The sequence below is a fragment of the Onychomys torridus genome, chromosome 5 (genome assembly GCF_903995425.1).
Source record: "Onychomys torridus chromosome 5, mOncTor1.1, whole genome shotgun sequence".
Lineage (NCBI taxonomy): Eukaryota > Metazoa > Chordata > Mammalia > Rodentia > Cricetidae > Onychomys > Onychomys torridus.
In genome coordinates this window covers 18,694,821-18,713,743 of record NC_050447.1, presented here as the reverse complement: position 1 = coordinate 18,713,743, position 18,923 = coordinate 18,694,821, and the positions used below count along the sequence as shown (strand labels likewise).

Below are 18,923 nucleotides of genomic sequence, written 5' to 3'. Positions count from 1 at the left end.
CTAGCCATGCACCAACCTATGCTGATGCCATCCATCTCAGTCACCCCCAGTAAACTGGAAGCAGCATGGGTGGAGATGGGTCTCCTAGGATCACTCAGCAATAGGCATCTGAAAAGGGGGTTTTAGGAACATCTCAGTCAAGGAAGTATGCAAGCTATTTCAAAGGACATGAGATGTTTTAATAGTTTCTGCTCTTTAGAACTCCGTAATTCATACATGACAGCAGAACAGAATGGTATATAAGACAAGAATACTGAAAGTTCTTGACTTTAAATCCTTTTTTTTTTCCATTTTTTAATTTTTTTATTTTATGTGTATGGGTGTTTTGCCTATGCATCTTGTATATGCAGAGCCTGCAGACACCATAAGACAACATCAGATACCTAAGACTGGACGTATAGATGCTTGTGAGCTACTATGTGGGGGCTAGGAATTGAACCCAGGTCCTCTGGGAAAGCAGCAAGTGCTGTAACCCTCTAGCTATCTCTCCAGTCATGCAAGCCATTTTAAAGGAGATGACTTGCTGGGTGGCGGTGGTGGTGCATGCCTTTAATCCTAGAACTTGGGAGGCAGAGGCAGGCGGATCTCAGAGAGTTCAAGGCCATCCTGGTCTACAAAGCAAGTTCCAGGACAGCCAGGACAGTCAGACAGAGAAACCCTGTCTCCAGGCAAAGAGAGAAAGAGAGAGAGAGAGAGAGAGAGAGAGAGAGAGAGAGAGAGAGAGAGAGAGGGACTTACATACAGAATATTGTAAAAGCTATAAAAAGTAGAGTATGGGCTTTTTAAATTATAAAACAACACACAATTCTAAACAGGAGAATATGTTCAATATCATACCAAAAAAATTATTTATGCATGTGATGTTTGCCTGCATGTATGTTTGTGTACCACATGCATGCTTGGTGCCCATGGAAGCCAGAAAAAGGTGCCAAATCCATTGGATTTGAAGTTACAGACAGTTGTGAGCTGCCATGTGAGTGCTGGGAATTGAACCCAGGTCCTCTGGATGAGGAGCCAGAGCTCTTAACTGCTGAGTCATTTCTCCAGGCCCTCATGTCAATAAATTTGAAAACCTTTGTTTTGGGGGGAAAAAAGTAGTAATCAAAGCATGTTCATGAAGACTAAGACTAAACAGACAGGGCCAGGGAGGCGGCAAAGCACTGGCTAAACACAGGCAAGACCCTGGATTTGACCAGTGCCACAGTGAAAACAACTTAAATAGGCAACAATTACAGAAGATTATTATCCAGAAAGAACCTTCCACAACATTACATAAAAAGTTGAAGTTAATCTAACCTTCTAAGAACAAATAGTGTAATACATTATAAATGGGCCCAAGGGAGAGGAGGAAAGCATTGCCATTTATTTCATATTAGCAAAACATGGAATCAAAATTAAATGACCAAAGCCCCAAAAGGAACACTCCTCAGTATTGTCATACTTCTGGCTGCTAAGTTATCCCACCAGCAAAAGGAGCTATATGGGCTTCACTGCCAATGAATGGTCTGAGCTGTGACTGCACTGTGCACCCCGAATCTGGCACACTCACAGACTTTCATACAAACCCCAGGGGGACACCCTCAGCTTCTAAATTAATCACCGCTACAGACCCATTTTACTGTCCTAACTGAAACATCATAAAGTTGGGTTCAGCAGTGTATTAAGAGACAAAGCAGGATTTATCTACAGTGCCACTACTAGAAGCTCTATTAAAAACTTAAGTCTACCCATAAAAATGAAAACATTGTCATGAGAAAAAATACCAAAAACTTCAATAAAAACACAATGTCAATCCTTCAAAAAAAAAATTAAAGAATCCAAAACTACTGCCAATGCTATTTACACTTCACACTGGAACTCCAAACTGTAGCCCCTAGTGGCATGACTGTCTGTCATTGCTACCACCACTGAGGCTTCTAAAACTGGACGAAGGAGGGGAAACATTATCAAAGGGAGGAAGACAAAAGTGTATTCGAAAAAGGCATCATCTACCTAGTATATACCTTAGAAATCAGAAAATCAATAAAAATTTTAGAACAATAAGAATGCAGTCTGTCCTGGAGTCAAGGCCATCTTCTATATCAGTCAAAAGATATAACTTTAAGGTTGGGGATTTAGCTCAGTGGTAGAGCGCTTGCCTAGCAAGCGCAAGGCCCTTGGTTCGATCCTCAGCTCAAAAAAAAAAGATAAAACTTTAAAACAACCCATTTATATTAGGAAGTTTAAAAAAAAATCACAATAACCAAAAATGCAAATAACCAAGAATAAACCCAAAAGACAATAACTAAAATTACAGAACTTTCTAAAAATTATAAAATTAAATAGAAATACATTTAGACAGATAACATTGTTGAATGAGGAAACTTATTCAGTTCTTTACTAATTTATAAATTTAATATAATAGCACCTTAACTGACAAAGAATTTGAGAGACACATGGGGAGCCTTGAAAAATAATTTTCTTTTTTTTAGTTTATCAGAGGGAAAAAAAAAATGTTGCCAAACGTATAAGAAAAGATCCAAAGAAAATCTGAAAACAGAGTATGTGTCTTTATACTTCCAGATATTGAAAGGAACCATAAAGTTATAGCAATGACAATAGTGTGTCTATAATAACAAAGCAAAGTAAAATAAAAAGCTCAGGCGAATATTTAGAGATTCAAAGGAACATGTAAAAGGGTAAGGCAGAGGAGATAACTAGTTACCCGCCTGAGAGGGAACCCATGACTAACAAATGACAAGTTCCTAAAACTCAAAAAGAGAAGACAAAAGCGCCAGGCACATGAGCTAAGGCTGCAGGAGCCAGCAAAGCTCCAAGAGTTGTCTGCCAGTCAACAGAAGGAGAGGAAGTCCTTCAAGGAGGGGGCTAAGGAAACGCAAGTGTGCTCCACAGTCAGCAGCCGCAGCTGCTTCCAGGAGCCGGCCGGTATTTTCACTTTATGACAATTGCCAGAGTTGGAAAAAATGTACCAAAAAGCATTTTCTTGTATTTTTTTTTTTTAAATAAGAAACTGGCACCCCCTCCCTCAGCAAACAGACGCTCTGGACAAACACTGTCCCCCACAGGTCACCTTCGCTCCATGTGCCCTGGGGGAAATTCACAGATGTGCAGAGATTTATGTGCAATAATGCTCACTAAATGATGAACTATAACAGAAGGGAAAAAATGCATATTAAAAAATAACATCATTGTAATGATACGAAAAATATTCACAATATACTGGATACTGGTGAGAAAAACAAGGCACAAAATATATTCCATATGATTCCAACTTTTGTTTGAAATATTTTCATAAGTAAAGATCATAAATACATTCTGAGTTTTTAAAATATATAAAAATTTAAATTAGAAATATATTTTAAATGAAATGATCATACTATGTGTACAGTACCATAATAATGCAAACAAAAAACAGTAACAGTGGTCATCTCTAGAGAACTACAGGGGATTCTTATACTAAAAACTATAAAAACCGTTTTTTTTTTTCTGTTTTTCTAAAACATCATTGCAATCATAAAAAACGTTTTAAGCAATGAATGTTTCATCATCTTATACCACACACAGCATGGTTATAACATGTACAAACCCGACTTTCAGAAGTCACATGTGAAAGCTAACTCCATCACAGTCACACCTAAGGTAGGGGCAGCTCTTGGCTATCCTAAATGCTTTACATACTTCCATTCCCATGGTCTTCACCCCTACTATCAGCCCACTTCAGAGATGATGAGTGCAGTAGGAAGATTGCGGGACTTGCCCACCATCACTCAGCTGGCAAGTATCAAGGAAGGAATAGCGGCGACCGGACACAACAAAGCAGCCTGGATCCCCAGTCTGTGAACCTGCTCTGAACAGGCCACAGCCCCTCCAGGTAAGCTACCCTCTAAGACGCAGGACTGAGTGACAGTGCAATCGCCACAAAGTACGTACAATTCTTCTAAGTAGTCTCCTAGTGAAATGCTATACATACCCAAAAATGTGGTCACTGATGCAAATGTTTTTTGGAAACACTTTTTTTTACTGTCCCCAGAACACAATAAACATGTCTCTTCTGAAAATTATTCCAAACAGCTAGAAGTTACTCTCAACCAAGGTTTAGGAAGATTATACTAACAGCAGCTTTCTGCTTTTTGACACAGCAGCAACCCTGTCAGGCTGCCTTTGCTGCACCGCAGTGTGTGCACACTCCCCAGAACTCCGTTCATGTTTACTGTATGCACTGAAGTCATTATTTGCTTACATGCCTAGCTTCTACTGCACTGAGGTCATCAACGGCAAAGATTATACTTCATTTGCTCTTGATTCTCCGGCCCCTAATACATGTCCTGGCTCACTAATTAATTATCACTGAAAGCAGTCTACTGAAAATACCACACAAATAAATGCTTTGAGTAAGGGCACCATAGTAAAGAAAAATTACCAAGAGACTATCTGAACCTAGAAACAAATATTCATATAAGGCATGTGGAAAGAGATTATAATAAAAATGGAAATTTTATGGATAGTTTCCACGTTTCTAAATATTAAGGAAGACAGAAATCAGTTTTTAACAGATCTTATAATTTCTATCTAGCTATAGACAATCACAAGTGTAGAGGTGCAGTAGTGAATATGCCTCATTGTCTAAAAAGCAATCTCCTGAACCAAGGATGCAGAAATAACCATAAACTTTCTCAGACAACAATGCAAAAGTCACATCTGCTAAACAGAAGACACAGGGATGCATCCTGCCTATGGGTCCAATCCACAGAGCACAACCTGGTGCCTGAGATATAAATCAAAGACTCTTCCGCCCCTGGTACTTATTGACATTTGCTACCTGCAAATTTCTAATATGTGCAAGATGGCTCTGTTTTTATTTACAGCACAAACCACAGACTGAATGTAAAACAAGATGCTTAATAAATCCAGAGGCCCATAAAACACAGCATAACTCAGATGGCAAGGCAGACACTCACTCCTTAATTAAGTGGGTGATGTTCTACTTAAAACAAAAAGACAACCCAGGGCTACAGTTTAGATTAAGCACTCAGTGTTGCGAGGGCAGCACCAGCCATTTTCAAGGCAAAGGCTTTAAATCATGAAAAATAAACCATCTAATAGTCTGTATTCGATAGTAAGTAGACAGTCAGGACACAGGCTGATTGGGATTAACACATTTTCAGTTATAACAAGTAATTTTACAGAGGATTAGTATCTTGATGGTCTGATCAATATGAAGCACCGCTGCTATTACAGATGAGGAGAAATCGCCCCTCTGGTAATAAAGTGTGCGTGTCTTCGCTCTCCTTCATTTGCTCAGTCCATTACTGTAATGGCTCCAGCATTAACAGCTGGGACAATTTAAGCAGCAGGGGTCTGCTGAATTTAAAAGCTGGAACAGTGGCCCTCACCCAATCCTCCTGTCTGCTCTTGTGTTCCTCTGGCTGGCTGGGCCTGCCACAGGAGGATCATGTTTTATGAGAACAATGACTACTATTTCTCAATTATTGTCTCATTAATAGTACTACCAGCCAATAATGTGACTAAAACAGAACCTGCTTGCAGTATATTAACTGCTGATTTGGCCAAAAAAAAGGCACACTATTTACCTGAATAGCAGGATTGACATGACAACAGGCTAGTGAGTGTCCTCGGAAACTAGAATGTTTGCATTTGTTGGTCCGGTGCTCAGCTCATATTCTCAGGCAAATGAAAAAAACAGAATGTTCGTGCTGACAGGGGTAAAATGCATCAGTCAAATTTTCCATCTCTGTTTTCAGAAAACAGTGAGTTGACAGCCTGCTGCACATGGAAAGAAAATCCTCATTAACACAGCCCTGGGACTTTAATCACACACAGTTCAGCACAGTGAGTCAAGGTGGCAACATCAGCCCATTTTATATTATTACTGGAGGAACACGGGCCCTGGAGGCTCACCCTTGAGTGATCCAGTCACCAAGTGATGGTGCCATAGGGCAGACTTGGGGCTGGTGAAGAAATCAGAGCTCTGACGTTTCTGATCACAAACAGTTATGAACATACTGACTCGATACCAACGCATCTCCTTGGACCAGCTGCAACCTGATAAAGTCCTTCAAACAAGTTCCTACTTGATTTCCACCAGCTACTAAGACCTCAACTGCCCTTTATCCGCAGAGCAGTTCTTCAACAAAACAGAAGGCGTGGTCTCTTTACAAGCACATCAGTTCCCAAACGACACAGCAAACAAAGGCACAGCAGAGCAACAGGCCAGGCCTTGGGTATAAATGAAAATGCAAAGCCAGAGCCGGGCAGTGGTGGGGCACACCATTAATCCCAGCACTCGGGAGGCAGAGCCAGGCAGATCTCGGTGAGTTCGAGGCCAGCCTGGGCTACCAAGTGAGTTCCAGGAAAGATGCAAAGCTACACAGGGAAACCCTGTCTCGGAAAAAAAAAAAAACAAAACAAAGCCAGTAGTCAAACGGGTAGCCTCAGAGACTAGCTGGTAATTAGTGGGGACTAGAAGGGGAAGAAGACAAGGGACTTTCTGAGAACAGGAAGTGCCAACGGTCTGCTGCACAGTACTTGGCATAACAGCACTTAAAATATGGTGTGATGTGCTTAAAAATGTGCTCCAAGGACAGATTTCACATTAAGGTCTGTAACACCATTCAAAACACAATGTTTTTAAATGTTCTACATGGAAACCTATAGCTCCAACTTGAGACTTACCTTTCAAATCCAGACTAGCCTTGCAAAACATGCCAAGAACATGTGTTTGGAAATATGTCCCCACCGATACAAATCTTAACTCCTGAACATGTCTGACCCACCTTGTCAGCCCTCCTGATTCCCCCTGCCTTATGCCATGAACTCAACCAGTGAGGAACATTCGTACCATAATGCAAACCTAGGCTGAAACACACGATTAGATGAGGGAGCTTAGCAGAGTTCCAAATTCAGCTGTTCTAAACAGTACTTCCTCCCTAAGGCTCCAGAAGTGCCATCTCACAATAAGGTCTTCTAGAAACCAGAAAGGTACATTTTCCAAAATAATTCTATCAAGAAATCTACACCATGTACCCATTAATACCAGCACTCGGGAGACGTACATTTGGGCTAGACAGTACATTTGAGGTCAGTTGGGACTACACAGCGCAGCACTGTTTCAAAGGAGGAAAGGAGAAGAGGGTAAGAAGAAAGGAGAGGAGGATAGGAAGAAAGGAAAAAAAATCTACCCAAAAAAAAAAAAAAAAACCTAACAATACCTTAAATATACAAGGCAAACTGACACTTTAAAATTGAAAGAAAACACAGAAACGATTGTTGACTGCTGCCAGTGCACATGTTCAATGGATGAATCTTGATTCTCAAAATTAATTGCTATACCATTAGTGTGTGACTAATTTTAAATCCCTAAGCACCTAATCATTTTCCATTATTTCTTTCAAATTCTACTTCCATCTCTATTAGAAAGCCTCATGACCAATACAAGTGGCACCCTTGAGAATTCATTTAATAAATATTTATGAGATATTTGCTATGTGTCTGGCAAAATGTTAAATGCTGAGAAGAATATGGGAAATGAAAAAAATGGAAAAAAGAAAAAAGAAAAAGAGTGGGCCCGGATGTCTTGAACCATATCTTCTAAATGCTCAAACTTAGACCGCTAATGTTAGATTGGGACTGATGGAGGAAATAAATAAAATAAATGGAAATAAAACGGAGTAGAGACAGGCATCTCCAGAAGCAGAACTGTTCTTTCAATCAGAGTGACCAAGGGCCACAGTCTCTTTGAGGAAGTGGAGAACGTGCACTGTGTCCCTGGGGACTGCAGGGTTTGAAGGATTTGAAGGGAACAGGCCTGTCAGGATGGGAGTTCAGTGGGCAATCTTCTGGTCTTGGTCCTGCCTCTGCCATTTCAGATAGGAACTGTCTGTATTGGCGGTTCTTCTCAACATGGGGGTTCTGGGCAAGCATTTGCCAGACTGAGATATTTTTAGCCTTTAAATAAACTCTGACAAAACAAGTGTGTTCAGTCGCCAAGGATGTGATGCTAGAATTAACAAGGGTCGTGTGTATCATATATCTATCACACACTGGAGGCTTCCCCAATGCACTCTTCCCTCAACAGACACAGCCAATGTCTCTCTCCTACATGGAAGACACACAGCATTAGAAAAAGATGGATTCCACACAAAGCTACTTCCAGGTAAGCTAATAGTTATTCAAAGTGTCTAACACTTCTGAGAGAGGGGAGACAGTGAATTTCATTTTGAAAATCCTCATTACAATGTAAAGCAGACCTCAAATAACAGAAAGTAACAATAATTATTGTTATTCAATGGTTTTGCGCATTCAGTGTCCAAGAAGGTATTCAAAGTTGATTTGGAATCTAGAATCAAATAACGAAGGCAACAAAACACGAAACAAGAAGAAGGTGATCCTTCTGGAAACACAGTATGCAAAACAGGGATCTGGGAGAAAGGAAAAAAAGAGGGTCCTGCAGAATCTTTCAGAGGAGGTGTTAAGAACCTGAAACTGAAATATCTGCACGAGGTCTCATCCCTAGTTCCAAAGATACACCCCTAAAACTGTGGGCTCTCGGAAGTGTGTACCTTTGCAGCCTCATGAGATGACTGCTGTGTGTGGCAGCCATGAAGCAAGTTTGGGGCCCAGAAAACAATACCCTGAAGTAGATGTTTTGCCTTGCTGAGTACTTTCAGCTAAGAGATATGGGAAGGCCTCGGAACCTCAGAACCAAGGTTTCTCTGACCTTCTGCCCTCCTGCACAGAAACAAGTTAAAACCAGGGATCCTCTCTTGTCTGGGGTGAGTCAGCGTAACTTTCCTCAAACAAACCATAAAGCCTAAACATATTACTGTAACCTCCCAGCCTTTCAAAGAGAATGCCGTAACTGGCCTGGGTGACATGAGACGGAAACCCCTCAGTTCAGGAGGGTCTTGTCCCATGCTTGGCAGGAGGAAACACACAGGAATCTAGAAGAACAGAGCAGGCAGGACCCTTGAGTTTCCATTCAGCTTTTCCATTAGATCCCATTTCATCCAGCCCTATGTCTATCAGACTGGCTGTTCTTCACCTAAGCTAATCATAAAAATCTCCAGCTTTTCCTGAAACTTTAGGTCTTCCTACTCAAGGTTCCCGTGTCAAGTAAACCTGTGATTAAATCAGATATGCTTTTTTCTTGTTAGCTGGGACCCGAGTCATGGAATTCAGAGTGGGTCTACACCCCTCATTTAATCTCTTCAAATGCCCTCACAGACACCAATGTGTGTCCAATCTCCTTGGTGAACCTAAGTCCTTCCAAGTTGTAATGAATATTAAGCATCATAACTTGTTGCAGGATCTTCTCAATAACTGAATACATGGTCATTACTGGAGTCTAGCACAGCTGGAGAGGGCAAAAAAAGCTTTGTACCTCTTCCCCAACACCTGCCCTATACATCCCATCCAGGTGGCATGGCTGTATCCTTCTTCCTTGACTCCTGGCCCTATGCATCTCATCCAGGTGGCAGGGCTGCATTCTTCGTAATATCCTTTATAACTGTCCTACTTTGCTTTCTGCTGCTGTGAAAAAGTACCACAACAAAAGCAACTTGAGGGCAGGAGTACTTCAGTTTACAGGATTGTCCATCATCAAGGGATGCCAACATAGGAACTAAAGATAGGAGTTTGAAACTGAAGCCATGAATGAGCACTGCTAACTGGCTTGTTTTCCCTAAGGTATTCCTGATACCGCCCAACACACCTAGCCAGGAGTGGCTCTGCCCACAGTGACCTAGGTCCTTCTATATCAATTTGCAATCAAGAAAATGCCCCACAGACATGCCCACAGGCCAGTCCAATGGAGGCAGTCCCTCAGTTGTGGCCTCTTCTCCTGTTTCAAGTTGATACTGAGCTCACTGTGACAGTAATAAAACCTCCTCACGTTTTGCACAAATCGCTGATGTCTCCCAGTAGCCGAGGACCACAAACAAGCCACTAGAACAATTCTTGTTTTGTTTTAACTATACTTGTAGCAGTATTTTTTTAAAGATTTATTTATTTATTATGTATGTAGTGTTCTGCCTGCATGTATGCCTACAGGCCAGAGGAGAGCGCCAGATCTCATTACGGATGGTTATGAACCACCATGTGGTTGCTGAGAATTGAACTCAGGACCTCTAGAAGAGCAGCCAGTGCTCTTAACTGCTGAGCCATCTCTCCAGCCCCCCTTTTAGCAGTATTTTTAACTTCACTTTCTTTTTTTTTTTTTTTGGTTTTGAGACAGGTTTTCTCTGTGTAGTTTTGGTGCCTGTCCTGGATCTCGATCTGTAGACCAGGCTGGCCTCAAACTCACAAAGATCGGCCTGCCTCTGCCTCCCGAGTGCTGGGATTAAAGACATGCACTACCACCGCCACTAACTTCACGTTTTTAAATGTATTTTCCCCCTCATCCAGTTTTATTTTTGTTTGTTTATTTGACATTTGGAAAATAATGAACATTATTAGGCAAACTTTTTTCTTTAGTTTTCTCTTTACAGGCAATCTTTTCTCCTTAGTTTTAACTTTGTCTTTTTTCCTAATAAAACTTCCCTACAGACCAGGACAAACATGCAGGCCATATGATCTCTTTGCTAATCCACCCAAACTGCATGACCTACAACAACCACAATAAAACCTCAGGCAAAGAAGAACATACAATGCTGGGTGCAGTGGTGCATGCATTTAATCCCACCAAACACAGTGGATCTCTAAGGGTTCAAGGCCAAACTAATCTACACAGTTGTTGAAGAAAGTTTCTCTTTTAAACTGGATTAATCTTATGTAGTCCAGGGTACTATGAACTCACAGAGATCCAGACGGATCATTGCCTCCCAAATGCTAGGATTAAAGGTGTGTGCCACCCCTACCTGACCTCTATAACTAACTGTGGCTAGCTCTGTCCTCTGATCTTCAGACAAGCTTTATTTCTTCGATTACAAATATATCACATTTCACCTTTTTTGTCTAAAAAACAAAAGAAAGTTATAACTAATATAAAATACTAATACAATAAGTACAATAACTATATACAATGTATAGTCAAGAATTACATTAACACTGTGCATTACATAAACATTTGACAAATTCAGAGAAAATACTCCATTATTTATCATATTTTGGTGAATACAAAGTGTTGTATCTAATTCACTTTCTATCCTAATTTGTATTACAAACCAAAAACTATCTTTTGATATCTTTCAAACTTATACACTTTACATCTCTTTAGTAATTTTCTTTTCTGAATTTGTTAACAAGGAAAACTGATTTGTTCCAGGTTAAGATGGATCAGATTTGATTAAGTGAGACCTCTTGAACCTTAACAGATAGTATCTATCAACAAAGATTATAGCCAGTCTTCCCAGGACTTGACCATTATCTCAAATTTTCTCAGGATCTCCATAAGATTGCCAGTATCCCCAATCAGCAGGAAGTAGTGTGAAAAGCTACATCCAAATTCCCAAAATATTGTTTATAAATGTTTATTTTTATTTAAAGGGAGCTAGTTAAAAATGCAATCTCTTTCCAAAGAAGAAAAGGGGATATAGATGTGTTAGGATGAAAAGGTAGATTATTGAATCTTCTTTTAAAGAGCAACGACTTGTTTGAAATGTTTTACAATGCTATGGATTTTAGTTTATTGATACAAATTCAAAGTTAATTTTGTTATACTGTATATATATTTCTACTCTTGTTTAAGATATGTTTATGCAACTCATTTAAAATTGTAATATATAATTAAGAAATACAGATTAATAATTAGTCATCTATGATAATTAAACTTATAGTCATGTTAGTTTTCTAAGTATACATAGATGTATTTCAATTAGGTAGGTAACCTTTAAACACTTCAAAGACCTACAGAATATGGCATTTAAAATGTTTTAAGAACTTAAGACTTTTCTGGACAATGAGACACATCTGCTCCTGGCAGCACCAATTTACTTCAAAGAGGAAGATGGGCACTGAAGATACTCCATATGGAGTTTGCTTTCTTTGTAGCAAAAGTTAGCCATTTTGGCAAGAAACTGCTCTTGCCTGGACTGCTTGACAGTATGTTGTATAAACTGGACATACAGGACCCATAAGAAGGTGACCACTGAACTTTGCCAAAACAAGGTGATATGGTCCTTCAGGTTCCTGCTTCACAGAAGAAACTGCCAGACATTCTGCAGGACACAGAGTAAAGCAACTGATGAACTTTGCCAATAGGAGAGACAGTCCTTCAAATTTCTTGCTTCACTGAAAAGTCTGCCAGAGGATTCTAGGCCTTTAGGCTGGCTGAAGTTGGATGCCCCAGCGTTGCAGAGGAACTTTGGGTTACTGTCTTGTCATTTCTAGAGTTTTGGAAGTTGCTCACAATGCACTTCCTGTTTATTTATGTAATATTATATTCTTCTGGGGTCTTTGATGGAAAATACCAAATTCAATGAAGATCACACCTACTTTTTCCCTGGAGCACACATATATGCACATTCACATGCATGCATATAGGCACCATACATGCTCCCATACACATGCAAACACACAGTGGAACCTCACAGCAGCCCAGAGAGTCAGCCCATCTTGGCACTACTGTCTGGTTGGAGAAACACAGGCTCAAAGTATGAATCCCTATTCTAATAGCAAAGAATTGAGAGAACTAAATGGTCTAATTTGGGACAAATATATCTACCAAATACTACTGGACCATGCCACTGTAAGAAAAAAAAAGTTCATTTTTTTTAAATGCATGGGCATATATATGTCTGCTCTGATACATTAACACAAAGTGAACAAATGCATTGCTGGAAAGCCAGATATTTAGTCCAATCTTATTCTCCCTTCAGATTTGGAAAGTACATAAAGTCTACAGTACAAGCAGCTGCAAGGGAAAAAATATAATCTAAGTTATTACAATGAGAAAAGGCAAATCAAAGGTAATTACTACAGATGACAGCATTCAATTTAAAAAGCAAACAAGAAACTTTTGTGACTTCAGGAGAAATATTTCAAAATCTTAACACACTGGCACAGGACTATAATCCAAACTAATTAGGAAGCCGAGGCAATAAATTTAGTTAGAAAATATAAAGAACTCATAAAACTTAATAAGCCAACAACAACAATAAAACTGGGTAAAAAAAATTCAAGCACATGGGGTGGGGGAGATGGCTTAGTGGTTAAGAAAGGGAATTCATATTCTCAGAAGACAGGTAAATGCTAGGTAGGAGTTGGGAGTCTGCCTGTAGAGCTAATAAGGCATGGACAGAGGATCCCCAGAGGAAGCTGGCTAGCCAGACTAGCTGTGGCTGCAAGTTCTGGCTTTAACTAATAGACCTAGCCTCAATAAAATAGTATAGATGGATAGAAGACAACTCCCCACACGAGTCTCTGGCTACATACATTCACACACATGCATTAGCACATATATGCCCACAAATGCATGCAAACACATCCATACACACTCACCACAAACATATGCACGCACGCATGCACAAATGCTCACATGTACACAAGAGAAAAAGGATACACACATGTTCATTAAGTGTATGAAAAGATATGACAATATTCTTTGTCATCAGGGAAATACAAATCAAGACCACAATGAAATACTACCTCCTGCTCACCATAAAGGCTACAACGAAAAGACAAACAGTAACAAGTAATGATAAAGACGTAAAGAAATTCTGACCCTCAAACTCTCTGGTGAGAAATGTAGGGTAGAGCAGCCTATGTGGCAAACAGTGTGGCAGTTTTGCGAAATATTAAGAATAGTCTTATAATATGAGTAGCAGTTCTACTAGGTCTCTACCCATGAGCCAAATAAAATCCTGTCCACACAGAAACTAGGGTGCAACTGTTCATGGTACCATTTTTCATGACAGCCAAAAAGTAGTGCGGTGGTTTGAAGGAATGGCACCCATAGACTCATGTGTTTGAATGCTTGGCCCATATAGGACTGGCACTATTACGAGGTGTGGCCTTGCTGGAAGAAGTATGTCATTGTGGGGGTTGGTTTGGAGGTCTAATATGCTCAAGCTAAGTCCAGTGTGGCACACAGTCTCCTTCTGCTGCTACTTTCAGATCCAGATGTAGAACTCTCAGCTACCTCTCCAGCACCATGTCTGCCTGAATGCCATCATGCTTCCTGCCATGATGATAATGGACTAATTGAATTGTAAGCCAGCCTCATTTAAATGTTTCCCTTTATAAGAGTTGCCATGGTCATGTTGTCTCTTCACAGCAATAAAACCCTAACTAGGATGAGTAGAATCAAATTGTTCACCAAACAGTAAATGTCCTTGACACAAACTACAGTCACCAGGGAAGAAGGAAACTAATGAGGAATTGTCAATTGAGGGACATTTGCCTGATTAGTCATTGATATAGGCAGTACCACCCTGGGCGCATAGTCCTGGACAGAATCAGAAAGGAAGCTGCACAAGCCATGAGGAGCAAGCCTGTAAGCAGTGTTCCTCCATGGCCAGTAAGCAGTGTTCCTCCATGGCCAGTAAGCAGTGTTCCTCCATGGCCAGTAGGCAGTGTTCCTCCATGGCCAGTAGGCAGTGTTCCTCCATGGCCTGTAGGCAGTATTCCTCCATGGCCAGTAGGCAGTGTTCCTCCATGGCCAGTAGGCAGTGTTCCTCCATGGCCAGTAGGCAGTGTTCCTCCATGGCCAGTAGGCAGTGTTCCTCCATGGCCTCTACTCCAGTTCCTGCCTTGGCTTTCCTCAATAATGAACGGTTACAAAACAGTGTAAGATGAAATCATCCCTTTCCTCCCCAAGTTGCTTTTGGTCATGGCATTCCATCATAGCAACAGAAAGCAGACCAGAACAGTATATAAATAGAATGTGAGATGTCCAGATATAGGAATACCATCTACTGGGTAATGAGACGTACTGAGAAGTGCTGCAAGATGTGTGAACCTCAACATGTATGAACATGCATGCTGGGTGAAAGCAGCCAAACACAAAGGTCACATGATCTAATCACATGAGACGGCTCAGTCAGTAACATGCTTGCTGCACAAGCAAAAGGACCTGAGTTTGGATCTCCAGCACCCAAGTAAAAAGCCAGGTTCAGTACATGCCTGTAATCCCAGCACAGGAAGGGTGAAGACAGGAAGATCCCAAGGCTGCTGGCTAGCAAGTCTAGCCCAGTTAGTGAGCTCCAGGTTCAAAAAGAGACCCTATCTCAAAAATAAGGTGGAGAGCAGTTGAAGAAGAAACTCACTGAAGAGCTTTGGTCTTACACACACAGATACACACGCACGCACGCACGCAGGCACACATGCATGAGTCCTAGTGAACAAAAAAAAAAAAATTAGTGGTTGCTTAGACAAGAGGTGGAAACATTGAGGAAACTGCAAATGAATACACCGCCCAGTGTAGACAATAACAGAGATATACAATTGTTCACAGCTCTTTTCCTTAACAGTCTTAAACCTGTAACAATCCAAACGCCCAGCAACAGGTAAGTGAATAAACAAAATGGGACATCACACAAAAGGCACTATTACTCAGCAATAGAAGAGGAACAACTTGATAACACATGCTCTAACATGCATAGCTCTCAAAAATAATGGTGAATAAAAACAACAGACACCAGGATCATATTGTATGTTTCTACTTATATAAGAAATTCTAGAAAGTATAGATTCAACAATTGTGACTGATCACAGTGATTGCCTAGGGGTAAAACCAAGGGGGGAAAATTGGCTGTACAGAAATAGATTTTTTTAAAGGCATCATGATGTTCTCTATGCAACTAGAACCTTTTGCATGTATGTACTGTTGACACTCATCAAACTATACAAAAAATTACAAGATACTCTATATAAATCAAACCTCAATTCAGTTGAACAGGATGAGAAACACTCATTCCTGATTACTTGGGCACTGTCTATTTAAGATTTAAAACAGCAACCTGTGCTTCGTTTCAGCCAGTATTTCAAGGAGCAAATTCATTTAAGAAAATCAAAGAAATGTTCAAACAGCAAACAGGACAGCAGCTTGCTCTTCAAGTCAACGTGTTTCACAAACAGAGCTAGGAGATTATAGCCATAGGGCCTGACTCTGATCCCTAATCCCACCCCAAAAACAAATGGCTCTGAGCAAGGGACAACTTCTACCAGACTCTGTTTCCACATCTGTAAAATATATAATTCAGGTCATTCCACAGCATATTCAAAATTTTAAATCCTTAGGTTTACTGCCTTTAGGCAGACTCTCTTACAGGACAAAATTCTATGACAGCAAGAACTGTACCTGTTTTATTTCCCACTGATCTTCACTGCCGATATTTACCTTCTATAGACTAACACCAAGTTGCATGTCCAGTGGCCTTTGACCAAATGAGCTACAGACAAGGGAGACTTTTGAGAAGGCCAAAGTGACTGACAGGCAATCTGTTGTGCCCACTGAGGCTGTAGAAGCACAGTGAATCCAAACCACTCAGGACCTTTCTGGCTATAGGAAGGTTTGTATTTATCCTAAGCAGCAGAGGCCCTTGAGACTTTCAAACAGGTGGTTGTTGATGGGTCATGACTAGAATTTAAATTTTGGGGGAAGAAATCACTCTCTAGTATAGAGTGTGGGGAGAATCATTTGATTGGCAAAGAAGGAAGATAAAGATTTAAGATAGAGTGAATATAGCCCAATAAGGAGACTGCTGTGGCAAGCCACTTAAGAGGCCTTGGTAGATTCATCCAAGGGAATAGAAATGTAAGAGGGGACTGAATGCTGATACATTAGGACAAATCGATAGGTCACAACTTTGGGAATGGAGAAAAGGAAAACATTGAGTTTCCATTCCTCATCTGTAGAACAAACTGTTTATACTCTACCTATGTAATAACTGTCTTGCCATAGGATGCAATAATATGAAATATCATGTATTTAATGCAGATGTCTAATACGATAATTGCCGTAAATAAGTAAGTCACTATTGCTGTCAACCCATAGAATTGTCCTGTCAGAAGCTGAACAGCAAAGACAAAGACTAGGAATGTACTAGCCACAGAAACTAGGTAAATCATATTAAGCATATTCCCTGTTCGGACCATGGACCACGTAGACTATGTCACCTGGCCACTGAGACAATGTTCCAAATAAATAAGTGACAACGAACAGATACTTTATCTCAGCTGCTCTCGGGCCTTGGAGTCCTCAACGGGCTGAGAAAGCACAGATGGTATGATCATAGCCATCTGGTAAACTGAGGCACTAGAATGGCTACAAATAAATCCAAGAAATAGGTACAGACGCAGGGAACGGACATTGAGGTCTAGCTTTTCATTTCTGACCAAGTATAACTATACTAGATCTGCATCCAGAGCAATATGTGTACACACACACACACACACACACACACACACACAGAGAGAGAGCAATATGAGTCTACAGCACAGACCTGTACACACACACACACACACACACACAGAGCAATATGAGTCTACAGCACAGACGTGTACACACACACACACACACACACACACACAGCAATATGAGTCTACAGCACAGACGTGTGTACACACACACACCACGTCTGCAGGTCTCTTGCAAACAAGGCCCTGTCATCCCTTGGCTTAACGCCGAGCATCCGCTCACCACCCCAGCTGGTCTGTGGCTTCCCTGCCTCTAGCCCTGGACTAACGCAGAGTTGCAGATGCCCGGAGCCACACATACCTTAGCTTCACGCTCTCTTTCCTCCGCGGTCTGGGCGCGCTTCATGCTGCCACTAAAGCCTTCTTCGCCACGGAGGGCCGCGTCCACCCTCGCCCTGGACCCCGCCTCCTGTATGTAGTTCTCTCAGCGGCTCTTTCCCGCCTGGCTCCATTCTCTCTAAGAGCGGCTAGAACTACCTTTCCCAGGATGCTCCGCGAAACTCCCGAGAACTCCTTGGGCTTCAGAGCCGAATTTCTCAAGTCAGCCAGCTGGGCTGGCTTAGTCCATACACGACCCGCCGACGGCCGAGAGCGCAGGGAGAACTACATTTCCCAGTGGTAACAGGAACCACCATGTTTTCCCGTGCTCCTCTGGGCCTGCGGCAGCCCGCGCCTGGGCGCTATAGCAACGGTAGCTAGCTGAGAGCGAACGCGGAGGTGAGTAGTACCCTGTGCGGTGGGGGCAGGTGCAGGTTGGCCAGCCCTCCCTCTGCCTCCCAGCTGAGGGCCTGGGGTCCTCTCTGAGGCCTGGGGAAGGCCGGGGATTCTTGCGTGCAAAGCAGTCCATCCCTACACACCTCCACATACAGGCCTGCATCACAGTCCGCCCTGACCTCCTGCCAAACCAGAAACCTAGCCTATAAGAATTGGCAACCCTGTCTAAATCCTGCAGTTCGAAGGCCACGGTCACAGTTCGCTCCATTTCCCAGGATTTGGATTGGAATTAGAACCTAAGCCTCCCAAGGGACTTGTCTCTGTTGTTATTGTTGTGTGGTGGGGGGGGGGGTGGGGTGGGGGTGGTGATGGTGGTGGTGGTGGTGGTCGGTTTTTAAAAGTAGGGCTTTCCTATGTACCCCAGGCTGGCCTTGAACTAGCTTGTTAGCCCATGCCGGTCTCAAATTCAGTGATATAGGTCTTGCCTCAAGTTCCCACCATCACAGTCAGTTCCTAGTGGCCTATTTTATTACTGTATCTCATCTGACTAATCCTATAGTCTGTTACAGCCATTATAGGCAAAGACATTGTTTCAGTTCAGTGCCTGGCATTCATTTATTCATTAAATAAATGTGAACATTGTTGCCCACCATGTGACATCAGATAGCAGAAGGGAGACTATTTGGGGGAAGAAAGGGACCAGTGAGAGAAAGCTCGAGAGATGGGGGAGTGTTCAGGGACAGATATAAAGCAAAAAACAATGATATACGCTGAATTAAAAGTGAATTCTACGACAATGAATTTGACTGAACAACTCTGAATAATAACAGAGGCTA

At 41.5% G+C, this 18,923-nt stretch overlaps 2 protein-coding genes across 5 annotated transcripts in view; one reads left to right on the top strand and one right to left on the bottom strand.

Moving 5' to 3' along the window:
• The window catches only part of Fto (FTO alpha-ketoglutarate dependent dioxygenase), a 362,312-nt gene extending 344,527 nt beyond the window's left edge, over positions 1-17,785 (bottom strand). Inside the window, exon 1 of the mRNA XM_036187370.1 lies at positions 17,675-17,785. Coding sequence (XP_036043263.1) covers positions 17,675-17,719 — 45 coding nt within the window. The 5' untranslated portion in view covers positions 17,720-17,785. The remainder of the gene's footprint in view (positions 1-17,674) is intronic.
• Positions 17,786-17,912: 127 nt separating this feature from the next.
• Rpgrip1l (RPGRIP1 like) overlaps positions 17,913-18,923 on the top strand; it is a 98,816-nt gene continuing 97,805 nt past the window's right edge. For all 4 annotated transcript variants that reach the window (XM_036187369.1, XM_036187367.1, XM_036187368.1 and 1 more), the window contains exon 1: positions 17,913-18,090. The gene's annotated coding sequence lies outside the window, so the exon portion shown is untranslated. The remainder of the gene's footprint in view (positions 18,091-18,923) is intronic.